The sequence below is a fragment of the Vicia villosa genome, linkage group LG6, assembly GCF_029867415.1.
Source record: "Vicia villosa cultivar HV-30 ecotype Madison, WI linkage group LG6, Vvil1.0, whole genome shotgun sequence".
In the NCBI taxonomy this organism is placed as follows: Eukaryota; Viridiplantae; Streptophyta; class Magnoliopsida; order Fabales; family Fabaceae; genus Vicia; species Vicia villosa.
Genome location: NC_081185.1, coordinates 155763903 through 155777339, shown reverse-complemented (window position 1 = coordinate 155777339; position 13437 = coordinate 155763903). Strand labels below are relative to the sequence as shown.

General features: G+C 33.6%; 1 protein-coding gene and 2 long non-coding RNA genes across 45 annotated transcripts in view; 1 reads left to right on the top strand and 2 right to left on the bottom strand.

The window, feature by feature from the left end:
• Positions 1 to 280: 280 nt before the first annotated feature.
• On the bottom strand, positions 281 to 1425 carry LOC131615068 (uncharacterized). Its single transcript, XM_058886583.1, has 4 exons — positions 1071 to 1425; positions 931 to 1022; positions 521 to 813; positions 281 to 401 (listed from the first exon to the last, which is right to left on the bottom strand). The coding sequence occupies exons 1-4, from the start codon at positions 1423 to 1425 to the stop codon at positions 281 to 283; spliced, it is 861 nt and encodes a 286-aa protein (XP_058742566.1).
• Positions 1426 to 3973: 2548 nt separating this feature from the next.
• Positions 3974 to 13437, top strand: part of LOC131610699 (uncharacterized) — a 48700-nt gene continuing 39236 nt past the window's right edge. For 11 of the 41 annotated variants that reach the window (XR_009286580.1, XR_009286568.1, XR_009286592.1 and 8 more), the window contains exons 1-5: positions 3979 to 9187; positions 9288 to 9461; positions 9576 to 9635; positions 9829 to 9964; positions 12766 to 13403. This is a non-coding gene — a long non-coding RNA (uncharacterized LOC131610699). Of the gene's footprint in view, positions 9188 to 9287; positions 9462 to 9575; positions 9636 to 9828; positions 9965 to 12765; positions 13404 to 13437 lie in introns of all 41 variants that reach the window. The other 30 variants (XR_009286570.1, XR_009286562.1, XR_009286560.1 and 27 more) reach the window with 20 other exon arrangements.
• LOC131610702 (uncharacterized) lies at positions 9960 to 11676 on the bottom strand. 3 transcript variants are annotated; one of them, XR_009286598.1, is made up of 4 exons: positions 11178 to 11676; positions 10970 to 11043; positions 10781 to 10881; positions 9960 to 10683 (listed from the first exon to the last, which is right to left on the bottom strand). It is a non-coding gene; the product is annotated as an uncharacterized LOC131610702 (long non-coding RNA). The 3 variants fall into 3 exon arrangements; XR_009286599.1 differs by having other exon boundaries at positions 10970 to 11037; positions 11178 to 11675; XR_009286597.1 differs by having other exon boundaries at positions 10970 to 11668.

The following is a 13437-nucleotide window of genomic DNA, read 5'->3' as shown; positions in this document are numbered from 1 at the left end:
AACATGCCATTAAATTCGCACAAATCTGAATGTATAAGATCAAGTAGATTTGTCTTTCTTTCAACACTTTTGAAAGATTTTGTAATAATCTTTGATTTAACGCATAATTCACATTTGTTGAAATCATTAATGTTACATGATATCATTCCAGATTTAATTAGTCTCTTCATTGAACTAATACAAGTATGTGCTAATTTATTATGCCATAAAGACACGGAATCAAGCATGTAAGCAGAATTAGAAATTTCATTAATCATACTGTCGGTAATACATAGTTTGATCATTCCCTCAGCAGAACATCCTTTCCAACAAACACACCATTACGGGTCAATATAAGTTTGCCTGATTCATAAACAGATTTAATATCAGGTTTTCCCAATAAATCCCCACTAACAAGATTCCTATTCATGTCGGGGACATGAAGCACATTGACAAGAGTAATTTTCTTTCCGGAAGTAAAGTTGAGTTCGACCAGTCCAGTTCCAACAACTTTAGATCGTACTTCATTTCCCATTTGTACCTCTTGTCCATCATTTCGCTCACAGTAGCGATTATGTCATCATTTGCATGAACAGCATTGATCTCATTTTTTGATTTGTTATGCCTGCAATCTCGAGCATAGTGTCCAGGTTTTCCACAAACAAAGCATCCGTTTTTTGGACCCTTTTGACCCCCAGGATTCTTGAACTTGTTGTGTTCCTTTTTTGGTCCTAGATGACGTTTGTTGCCATCATGCTTCTTTCTTTCCTTGTTGGTCACAGCATTGGCTTTGGAAAGACCCGCAGGTTCTGATTTTTCCCTTGCCTTCGATTCCTCCTCGATTCAAAGATGTTTCTGGATTTTCTCCAAGGAAAAATCCTCAGAACTGTGCAGCAATTTCTTTCTATAGCCTTTCCACGAAAGTGGCAACTTTGCAATGATTGCACCAACTTGAAAAGCTTCAGGGATGTCTATTTTCACCGCTTTGATTTTGTTCACCAGGACTTGCAATTCGTGCACTTGGGGAAGAATGGGTTTGGCGTCTATAAATTTAAAATCAAAGTATTTAGAAATTAAAAACTTTTTCGTACCTTCTTCTTCGGCCTTGAACTTAAACTCGAGGGCTTTCCATATCTCAATTGCGGAGGTATTGTGCGTATAGAGGTCGTAGAGACGATCAGATAATGTATTTAGGATATGTCCACGACACAACAGTTCGTCCTCCTTACGTTTCTTGCGTTCCTTCTTGACTTCGTCAGAATCATCATCTGTTGGTTCTGGAATTGGCGTTAAGTCAGGATCTAAGACATAGTGAACCTTCAGAGAAGTCAGAAGGAATGTCATCTTGTCTTGCCATCTGGTGTAGTTAGTTCCATCAAAACGATCCAATTTGACAAGATCCTGATTCATAACTTTAATGCTTGAAACTGCAGCGTCGGAAGCCATTGAAGAATAAATATTTTTAAGATTGTTAGAAATATCGGAAAGATCGAATGGATCCAGGCTGAATCGCGAACGGAATCACTTTCCTTAAAAGTATTTCAAGCACACTCTCAATTGTCTTAGAGTTGGAACGGCCTGAATACCCAGGATAATTCAGCCTTACTCGAGTCTGCACAAGACCGGTGAAGAAACTCGAATGCAAGGAAGCTGTTTGGAAAATATATTAGAGGATAATTATTTTGTGTTTTTGATTCCGAAATAAGAAGCGTGTATTTATAGGCCATGCAAGTGTTTGTTTCATAAGTTGCAACTCTTCATGAAACAACACCATTTAAATATAAATTTGCAATGGTTTATAAAATACAATGCACCACTTCATGAAGTGTTATGTATTTCGAATTCAAATTCAAAATTCAAACTTTAGGCAATAGTCAAAATCTGGAGCGATAATAAGAATAAATTCGCAGTATTCCGGCCGAAAGCCGGGCCGCCCGCCGGAGCTCCACCGGCGCCGCGAATAGCCCGATCGCTCCGATGCGAAGTGCCTAAGTGCTCAAGTGCCGTCTACAAGCCGCCACTAGCGCCTCTACGCCCACACCCTCGGACCAGGTCCCGGAGCCGGTGTCGCCAACGGCGAGGGCGTTTTTGGTAGAGACAAGTGGCATAAGGCTTGTGACCACCACATATGTCTATGTGGCACTTTATCCTCTTTGGCTCCTTTGCAAAGTACATTGATCCAAGGACTTTATAAATGTTTTTAAAATTTACTCCACTTCCTATGTGGGACTATTTATGAAGCATTTATTACCAATTAACACTATTTCACTTTTGTCATTTTGAAACATAACTTGATGAAATTAATTATCATAATTTCCAACAGACAACATTACATTTATATATATATATATATATATATATATATATATATATATATATATATATATATATATATATATATATATATATATATATATATATATATATATATATATATATATATATATATATATATATATATATATATATATAAATATATTACATTCAAAAATATAAAATAAATTTCACTTAATCCCTTCAATAAATCTCACGGATAAATTATATTAATTTTTTATTTGATTCAATTGAAAACTACGTTATTTACCATAACCACATTGCTAAATATATATATATATATATATATATATATTTATAGGATTGCAAATATTGCTCCTTTTATATATATATATATATATATATATATATATATATATATATATATATATATATATATATATATATATATATATATATATATATATATATATATATATATATATATATATATATATATATATATATATATATATATATATATATATATATATATATATATAAGGAGCAATATTTGCAATCCTATAAATTATGGTGATTTACCTATTCTAGATCTGAATGTGTGTTATAACATTACAATGTTGAAGCTCTTTTGGAACTTAAGTGCAAAAGTTGATAATTTGTGGGTCTAGTGGGTGCACATTTATTATATGAAACATGATATACTAATGGAGTTACAAAGATGTGTCCATCACTCTTTGATTATAAAATCCTTCCTCCAACAACGTGATCTTGTGAACAAAATGCATTGAGATTGGGATAGTATGGTGGCTCGGAAGAGTTTAATATGAAGATTATGTATTTAAAGATGTGTACCGCAGAGTTAGGGCATCTGAGTTGGAATAAGCTATTTAGTGGCAATGTTGCGAGATCAATAACGCTGGTGATTTTATGGCTAGTCTGTCATGGTAGATTGCCCACCAAGGATAGGCTATGCCGCTTTGGTATGCTGGTTACTAAACAAAGTTGTTCATATCCACAGGATGAGTATTAACCATTTAATTTTTGGATGCAAGGTTCTAAATGATATTTGGTGTAAGGTTTTAGAATGACTACAAGTGTGCATGACTCGAGGGAGTGGAATGAAGAAATGAAATGAATTGTTGTGAATTATAAAGGTAGAGGTTGGAGAGCTAATCTCTTTAAATTGTTTGTTGAAGAGAGTGTATATGACATTTGGAAGTTTAGGAATGATGTGTGTTTTGGTAATAATATAAATAATAAAAAAATAATGGATAATATTTTAGAGATGATTGTTTATAGAGAATGGTATAACAAAAAACTTGATATTTTTGTCGGTTTAGTGGGTTGGATCCGAGCGATTAGCTTATATTCATTTGTTTTTGATTTTTTTTTTTTAAATTGTTGATTTATCACTATTAACAACTTATTTACAAATAAATAGTGCTGTCAAAAATTGAATCTTAGATCAACAACTCCTTTAACTCAACTAACAAGTATTGGTTGAGCTCTCTTAACCTTACCCATTTGTAATGCAAAGTTATTTGATTAAAAAAATATAAAGTTTAAAAAAAAACTCAAATAAATAAGATAAATGTGGATGGACTAAAAAATTTGAGTGAGATTGTAAAATAATATAATAGGTACATTAAGTTGGTGTGCTTGCTTGGTACGCAAACCGACTGCGACTCCAACGATATTTTATCCCGCGCATCTGACACCGCCTTATTTGGAAAACGCGTCAAACAGTTTTATTTTAATTGCATCGTCACCGTCAAATGTTCCACCATCTATGTAATCTTAGCCGCCTATCTGGACTCCGGATCCTATATAAACTCCTACAGGGTTCCTTCATTGCTCAAATTTGTTTGCTTCGTGATAGCTCTCGATTTTAGGGTTCGTCATTCTTGTTTTTATCGCTCTGAGTTGTTTTCGTTATTTGGATTGGATTGTAGATATCAAGAATTGCGGTACTCAAGAATTATTTGTATAAATTTTTGATAATGAAGATATACGTTTAACAGTTTTGCAGCGACTCTTTTTGCGATTCTCGATACCACAGATAAGAACGGGAATGGTTTCAGACTTCTTGATTTCAGAGTTTGCTCGTTCTCGTTCTTGTGCCCTACTTTCTCTCTTTTCTTAATTTCTTGATTGCTTGCTTGATTAGTTGCTCAGTTAATTGCTACGCGTAAGGCTTGATTTCAGGTTCTGCTGTTCGACTGGCTGCTATGAACGTGGTTGTTAGGGATTTTCTTATTGATACCTTTTCTGTGGAACCTGTGGTAGGCCGATGTTCATCTAAACTAAAAATCTTCTCTCTCATTTTCTCCATCCATTTCTTTGTGAGTTCCCTGTAGGCCTCACATGGAAATATGTGCTTAGATGATTGTCGTGGACATTCTGCTTGATGTTTCATGGAAGAGAGGCAATGAATGTATCGTGGAATTTGAACCTTCGCATTTGATGCAATTTATAAATTGGAAATAGGAAGACTGTAGATCATCCATGGGGCTTAAGGGAGAAGATGAGCCTTGACAAATATATGATTTTATAATTTCTTTTACTCTCAATATTTCTTTATCAATTCTGAGACCAGATGATTCCTGATGTGTTGTTATTTTCCTATTTTTTATTGTAGGTGAGATGATATATAAACACATGATTCCTTATGGTTCTATCTTTCCTTAAGTTGTTGCATTCTCCAACCTAGTTTTTAGATTTGGTGATCTTTATTAAATTCTCTTCTACAATTTAAACGTCAATGCAATATTGCTCATCAGATACTATATTATTTTGATCTTCCTCATTTTGATCTTCCAAGTTTTGTGTTCTTATTATTTTGGTTTCTTTGTTTTGTTGTTTCATCTGGTTGTTGTGGTTTTCATTTATTGGCATATGCTCTTTTATTTTAATGAATTGCTACTATATTTAGTTCTTCAAATATTCTTCTTCTTTTGATCATGTTTTCATTTGTTGGCAGTATGATGGAGTTCTGATGTGAAATTTCTGCTTTAAGGTGTTGCAGGTAAAGTATCAAATGTTGGTTATGTTTTGCAAACTTGATAGATTTACGTGTTTATCATCCTTTGTTGAATTTGTCAACTGCATCACATATAGTATCCAACAATCAAGTTTATTTTAATACTCTTCTTGGATTGTGCGATATCTTCGAAAATATTGTTATGCAATATAAAGCAATTAGGTTTAGTTTGATACACCTTTTTTAGATTGTGGGTGTTACACAGGAGAGATAGGTCTATTGATGTACGGTGAGGGGGTGGTTATAACTAGAAAGCTAGCCTTAGGGTTTTCTTGAACTTTAATTTTGCAGTGCTGAAGTTTATCTAATTTTGGAGAAATTGGGACAACTTTGGGGGATTCATTTTGTAACCACGTTCTACTGATTAGCGTTGTTTGGAGAATCATGTTACACTCACTTTTTTCTTGGAGATCACTAAATGTCTCAGGGAATTTCTTATTGAAATATTCATGTACATGTGTATGTTAGAAACATGATACATAAATCAAAACCAATAACTTCTAGTTTTTATTTTGTTTGTTTTTGTCACTATAAAATATATATGTACTTGTATCATTCGGTGCCGAGTACACGTAATGCATGTGTTGGTTTGCAGTCTGAATTTTGAGATATTGGAGATGAGTGTCTGAATTTCAAGATATTAGAGATGAGTGCTTCTGCGGTGTGAACTACTTAACATGGTGTCGAGGAGATGTGGATAGTCATGTTTGGCTGGTTGAGCTGTATATTCTGTTGCTATGCTTAATTTTGTGATCCAAACTTAGATTTGGATATTTCTGCATCATCCCTTCTGATTCTTCTATGCAAGTTTGTACTTAGATTTTCACACTTTTTCATTCTTCCTTACATGCTGGTGTTTGAAGTTTTTGTATTTCTTCAGGTGATGAAGCTTTTGTTGTGTCTATATGAGGAACCTAAATTATAGTTTTAGCATACAAGATTATGGAATTACTTTTTCCCCTTCCCAAGTTGAGGAATTTTTACAAGATATGTGTTGTTTGTTTTGATGATTGGTTGGTTGGGGATAACTCAACTTTGTCCGAATAGGTTTTCTATAATCTTCTGTTATGATGTTTCTATTTGTGATTTATGATGATTATGATACATACTCCTAAAAGACATCCTCTCTTCTTTGCTGCAGTGGACCAAAGACTCTTATTAGGATGAAACCAAAATTATCATTACATGATCTCTCGAGTTCCTCATATTTTGTGGGCCGTATACTCCCACTGTTGCTACGCTCTAGTTTGGTCATCTCTACTAATACTCTTTTCATTTCAATATTTGTTTGATTTTGATATTCAATATCTACTTTATTCAACATATACTTTTGTCAGATCCATAGTCTCTCCTGTGTGGATGTTACACCGGAGATAACCTATAAATGTCTTCTTTTTTTGGTGGAACCTGTGGCAGTCAGAGGCTCACATTCTTTTTGTTTATAGCTGCCGTCAGAGGTTAACATTCTTTCTGTCTATAGCTTTGGGAAAGAATATTCAATTTTTTAGTTACATATGGTCTATTAGTTTTGGTATTTGGGATATTTGTCCAGTAATGGTGTGTCCTGTTTTAGTTGGGGGCATACAAGAAACCATACCCGATTCTAGGGAACATCTCTATCTCGAGGATAAGAAAATTTGCGGTTTTATAATATATTAATAAAATATTATATTATATTATAAAATTATGTAAACTATTTTTTTACTTTTAAGCGAAAGTGGTGTTTTCTGTTTAACATATATTATAGGTAAAAACGTGGTTAAAGATGTGAGGTTAACTGAATCCAAATAATAAGGTAGAATCTGTTTTTGAGTTTGGTATAGGATATTTATACTTTTGTTTTTAACTTTCTATATGTACGGCCTATATTTATTTATTGGCTATTTCAATTCAATAATAGTAGAGCTTTTTCAACTTCTTTTTTTTTTTTTTTCATTTCGTAACAAAAGGAACACAGGATGACTATGGCGAAAAATGAAGGGAATATGTCGTGTTACAGCGAAGATGAATGATATAGCGTATTTGATATAAAAAATGAACATTTAGTAAGCGGTGGAAAGCATGGAATGTGTGATGATGCTTTTTGCCCTACATGTCCCGAGTACTTACAAGTTAATCAAGAAATAATATCAGAAGTTTCTATTTTATCACATCAAGAGGTATTTTTCTTCCTAATATAATTGATACTATAAATTAAAGAAAACTTTGATTTATAGTATCAATTATATTAGGAAGAAAGATACCTCTTGATGAGATAAAGTAGAAACTTCTGATATTATTTCTTGATCAACTTGTAAGTACTCGGGACATGTAGGGCAAAAAGCAACATCACACATTCCATGCTTTCCAACGCTTACTAAATGCTCATTTTTTATATCAAATACGCTATACCAATCATCTTCGCTGTAACACGACATATTCCATTCATTGTTCGCCATAGCCATCCCATGTGTTCCTTTTGTTACGAAATGAAAAATAAAATAAAATAGGATTGGGAAAGCTCTACTATTATTGAATTGAAATAGCCAATAAATATAGGCCGTACATATAGAAAGTTAAAAACAAAAGTATAAATAGGAGATCCACTTTGACTATACCAAACTCAAAAACAGATTCTACCTTATTATTTGGATTCAGTTAACTCCACATCTTTAACCACGTTTTTACCTATAATATATGTTAAACAGAAAACACCACTTTCGCTTAAAAGTAAAAAAACAGTTCACATAATTTTATAATATAATATTTATTTATTTTATTAATGTCTTTGAACTGTCTATAGAAATTAATAAAAAATATTATATTGCATCCAAAGAGTATGGAAAAGGTTTTAGAATGAGATAAATATATTAAAAATTATTTTTACACCCTTCTCTATATTTTAAAATTTTATATTTTGTTGTATTTTATACACTACTAAAAATAATGCAATCACTGCAAGAAAAATGTTGATTAGCTGGGTGAGTTTGCCAGGTGATATACACCTCGCAAATTATTGCAGTTGCGGGGTGCAAAACACCTCTCAATCCAGTTTTTAAAAAAAATATATATATAGATGTTTTTTAAGAAATTTGAAATTTTGGGAAAAAACGTTGCAAGAGTGTTAATCACCTCGCAACAATGTTTTAAAAAAATATTGGAAAATCAAATATTACATTTACTAAAAAGTCAGGGTGGCAGGTGACTGTTTGGTGATTTTATTGACACAAAAGTTGCGAAGTGCAAACCACCTCGCAAGTCTCAAGGCCTCTGTGCGTTGTGGGGTGAGGACCACTTCACAAGTTATTTTTAAAAATTTTGAAGAAAAATAAATCTGGCAATTAATGATGGCACGGAGTAGCAGGGGTGCTTTGTCAGACACATAGGTTGCGGGGTGGAATGCATTTCGCAACTTGCAATGGCTTTTTTTATTGCGGGGTGATTAACACTACGCAAGTTTTCTAATAAAATTAGGGGGAAAATAAATCTGAAAATTAATGATGGTATAGAGTAGTGGAGACATGTGTCAGAACAGAGGTTGCGGGGTTATTAGCACGCCGCAAGTTCCAACGTCAAAAATATTTGCTGGGTGTTTCTCACCTCGCAAAATTTCTTCATAATACTTTTCATTTTCATTTCCCACATTCAGTATTCACCCAAAAAAACCCTAAAAGTCATCTTCTTCACCCCGACACCACCAGTCTTCACCCCAACACCATTGTCTTTGGTACTTCCCATCAAACCACCACAAATCTCAGTCTCTTTCGCTTTTTCCCTAAAAATCATCGCCTTCAGTTCATCTTAATTCCATTTTTTTTACAAATCAACACATCAAAACAGCTTGTAATGCCTTGTTGGATTTGTCTATCACCACCTTCGCCTAACAACAACTTCTACATTTCGAAGCATAATGTAAGCTATTGCACTTAATTTTAGGGTTTGTCTGATTTCACTTATTTGAGTTAAATTGTTCAATGTGAGCGATTTTTGTTTTTTGTTTTTTTTGCATCAGCTTATGTTTATAAAATGGGGCTTGCAATTTCTGTTTCATTAGTTCTATAAGGTTGGATTGGAGTGTGAGGGTTATTAGAAAATAGTTTTCTAATCACATTGCTGGGTTCAAGCATTAACAGAGCTTTTTAAGAAGATCTCTAATTCAATTGAAGCTGATGGAAAAATAAGCAAGGTACTATTATTAATATTATGTATTGAAATTCTTTATAGGGTTTTTCTATCAGCTTTTTGGTTAATTTGTTTGATTAAGATTATGAATATGATTATGTGTATTCTTTATTTGTAGGAAGAAATTAAATTAGCAATCTTCAAGGATAGTCAACCACAAAATTTATATGCAGATCAGGTACTATACTTTAGTTTTCTTAATATAATTACTCTTTTTTATGTTATTTATTTTGCTGACTTCATCAAAGCACTCCATGTCTTCTACCCGAATACAGCAGTAGAGGAGAAGATAGATTGTATTATATATGTTAATTTCTTACTAAATTCTTGAATATGTTGAACGGAAGATTTACTGCTTTGGTTTTTTGCAGGAAGTTTTTCTCTTCCAGTTGCTTAACTACTCTTTGATTGTGATCTTCAACTTTGTTTGTGAAGAGACCAGATAGCTCTTGGTATAGATACCGAGAAGTAGAAAAGTTGGCATCTCTTTCAGGAATTTAACTAAGGGTATGAAAGTTCATTTCTGTATTTTCTATGCTTTTTTTGCTTGAAATAATTTTGAGGATTATGCAGTATAGATGAAACTGACTTTATCAATTTCCTGAAATTTGATGTGATTGTTTAGTATCTGTTATGAGTTTCATATTAAATGAGATAAGATCTGAAAATGAAGATCAAACATATGCATGACTTGCTTGTGGGATGGGGTGAGATTAACAAAACAATCCACCAAAAACTAAATATGCTATTGGCAATTCCTTAAACTCTTGTTCATTTCTAAACATGAACATTGTCAATGTTTTTTTTAATGAGCAACAGAGAGAATATTATTAGACCAAACATTCTTAGGTTGAAATACTAAGAAAAGTGTAGACATTAATGTTGTAGATAAAATGAGGGTTATATTACATAAGATAGAATGATTACATAAGTGTACGTCAAACCGGTTAGACTTCTAGATCATGTTCTGCTCAAATTGCGATCAAACCTCAAAAATAACGAACGGTAGTAAATTTTAGTTCAAGATTCAATCACTTAAATCATCTGGTTCGGTTCTTAAAATATAGTTAATCCTGTGACAGTTGTTACTTTTAGTTTACGAGCACATACCATTAGAGGTGTCAATACCGCCAGCAGGTTCTTGGTGAAATGCATACCATTGCATCTTTCCAGCACCTACATCTGACGATACGAAATATTGCTTGTGTCCCAAGAATACTCGGTACCTTTCACCAGAGAAGTTCAAGTCAACTTCTCAACATGGTATGCTTTTTCATATAACTAAATAGGCATTTTTAAGTTAAGAGAAATGGAAAAACTTACCCAACAGATTCAATGTCAGGTGGCACAAAATCTGCTATACCAGTATAACAAGTATATCCAGAGTATGTAGCTTCTGTTGCCCCAAATAACTTTGTCCTCACCTATTCACAAAATAATACAAGTAAAATAACACAAAACCATAAGTTACTATACAAAAAACTCAAAACAAAAGAGAGAATTTTATAGGACCTTGGACCTAATCCCATCTGCTCCAACCAAGAGATCGCCATCATATTTATGACCATTCTCCAACACCACTGTTACTTACAATACAATTGATGAATGTGGGTTGACACAAGTGATAAGCCAAATAATGTCTAATCATATTAGTCTTAAAAATAATATCTATGATAGCAATCTGAAGAGTATCTTCAACATAAAAGTTTTCTTTAAATACCTTAGTTCCATGATCAACAAAATCGACAACATTACTGGCATTCATAACGACATCTTCCCCTACTGCACAAGCAAGAATCTCTTGTAAAGCCATTCTACTAATAACTCTAGTGACTGGAAGTCCGCGTTCTGCTGCAGGAGTGAATGTGTCAAACTTGATGTACCTGATAACCAAACTAAATATCAATTCACAGTAGATGCTTATGTTAACATAACTAGGAAAAAACAAAGTAAGGGAAATTGTAGTGGAATTAATAAGAGACATTGATGACAAAGAAGAGAAAGTGAGATGTTTGAATCACACCAATAATGGAGAATGTTAAGCCATGTGGCAGTCTGTATGTGAGCTGAGTGGCTATTGGTTGGTTAGGCTCCTATGACAACAGACAGAACCTGAAATTGTGGGTTACGTGTCATTATACTATAAGCTCATATACATAAACAATAGTAGTCAGATAGTGAAGTTGAACCGACTGTTACGTAAAATATTCATTCAAGTTGATGATGATAAATGAAGTTGAACCGACTGTTACGTAAAATATTATATTCTTTTTATCTCAAGTTAAGTGATCTAATAGATCATTTAATATGAATAAAAGAGAAAAACTAAATATAATTCTATTAGAGTCTCTATTACTTTACAATGGACAAAGTGTAACTAAGAGTCTGAACATTTGAATTTCAACTAGGCTGAGACTAAAACCTTCCTCATATATATAAGTTCATGTGTTTATACGGAGGAGGCACAAAGTTTTTGAGTTTATACAGGGGAGGTACAAAGTTGAAGTGATAAGAAAGTAAATATAAGACTAATTCTTGTAACAATATTTTTAACTAGAGGCACAAAAATAAATAAAAAATATAACACCGGAATACAATTATTTGGACTCGGAAAACAAAGTTGTCTTGTTTTATTGTGATTGGTATGATCCATCTGCTAGAGGCACAAAAATAAATAAAAAATATAACACCGTAGAGATTAAAATGGACCGAAGGTACAAGCATTATGATCATTTCATCATGGCACATCTTGTCAGGCAAATTTATTACGTGCTCTATCCTTCAATTTTGCGAGCTAAGCGTGATTGGTGTGTTGCAATCAAGTCAAAACCAAAAGGCCATATTGAAACTGATGACCTTGTAGAAGACCTTGCTTATCAAGTCGATGAAATGTCACAAAATAATCATGTGATTGAAGTTGAACAACTTACAAGTTTGTGTGATAACGAAGTTGAGGGTCAGCAAGTTGATGCGTCTATATTGTTGCCATCAAATAATGTGGATGAAGATGACGAAGAGTCGGAATCTGAAGATAATTTTGAATCAAATGAAGATAATGAAGATTTTGAATGATGATGCATCTAGTATTTTAATGAAGCTTTTAATACATATTGTAATGAATCTAGTATTTTAATATGTAGATGCCTTTAATATGTTCAAACTTTTAATGCATATTGTAATGAATCTAGTATTTTAATGAAACTTTTGTTGTCCTTTAATATGTTCAAACTAAATATACATATTGTTTATCTTAATGATGCATATTGTTTATTAAATATGTTATAATCAAATTCTTTTCTTTTAATTAGGTAAAATGCATCCACGTCCTGAGGATAAAGGTAAGAGTGTTAAGAAAGTTCGTCGCACGAGGATACGTGTAGTTGAGGTTTCTTCAAATTCTATGTATTGCCCTTTGCCTCAGTCTAGTCAGGGGGCTCAGCAGACTACACCTCAGCAGACTCAGTCTAGTCAGGGGGCTCAGCTGACTACACCTCAGAGGACTACACCTCAGCAGACTATGCCATATCAGACTATGCCTCAGTCTATGAGCACAGATCCATCTCATAGATATTATACTTCACTTCTCACTTCACAGAATGTTCCACCAGGATTTTTGATACCCGACATGCAGCCTGGGGGTTCTAGCATCCCATATCCCCACCTGGACCCTCACCATCCCATCAGCCCGAGGAATCTCGCATCCCACATGTCGATCCTCGTCATCCCACCACTCCATGGGCTCAGGCACCTCACATTCTCCACATGGATCCTCGACATCCCATCACCACCAGGAGCATGATGATCATATATTGCCCGACTAGGAGGATGAGGAGGAGGAGGAGGAGGAGAAGGAGGAGGAGGACATTGAGGACGTGGATGTGGTTGCGATGGAGTATAAACATGAGAAGCAGAATGGAAGATGGGTTATTAGACCTGTTGGAAACTCGTAAGTTTCTTTCTTATATATTATTAAGCATATG

Bases quoted from the DNA above. Each gene is read 5' to 3' on its own strand.
- LOC131615068 (XM_058886583.1), bottom strand. From the start codon at position 1,425: ATGGCTTCCGACGCTGCAGTTTCAAGCATTAAAGTTATGAATCAGGAT. The intron at 1,023-1,070 runs GTACGAAAAAGT...TTAAATTTATAG, and splicing joins GTTCAAGGCCGAAGAAGAAG to ACGCCAAACCCATTCTTCCC. The intron at 402-520 runs GTACAAATGGGA...CGACATGAATAG, and splicing joins AGCGAAATGATGGACAAGAG to GAATCTTGTTAGTGGGGATT.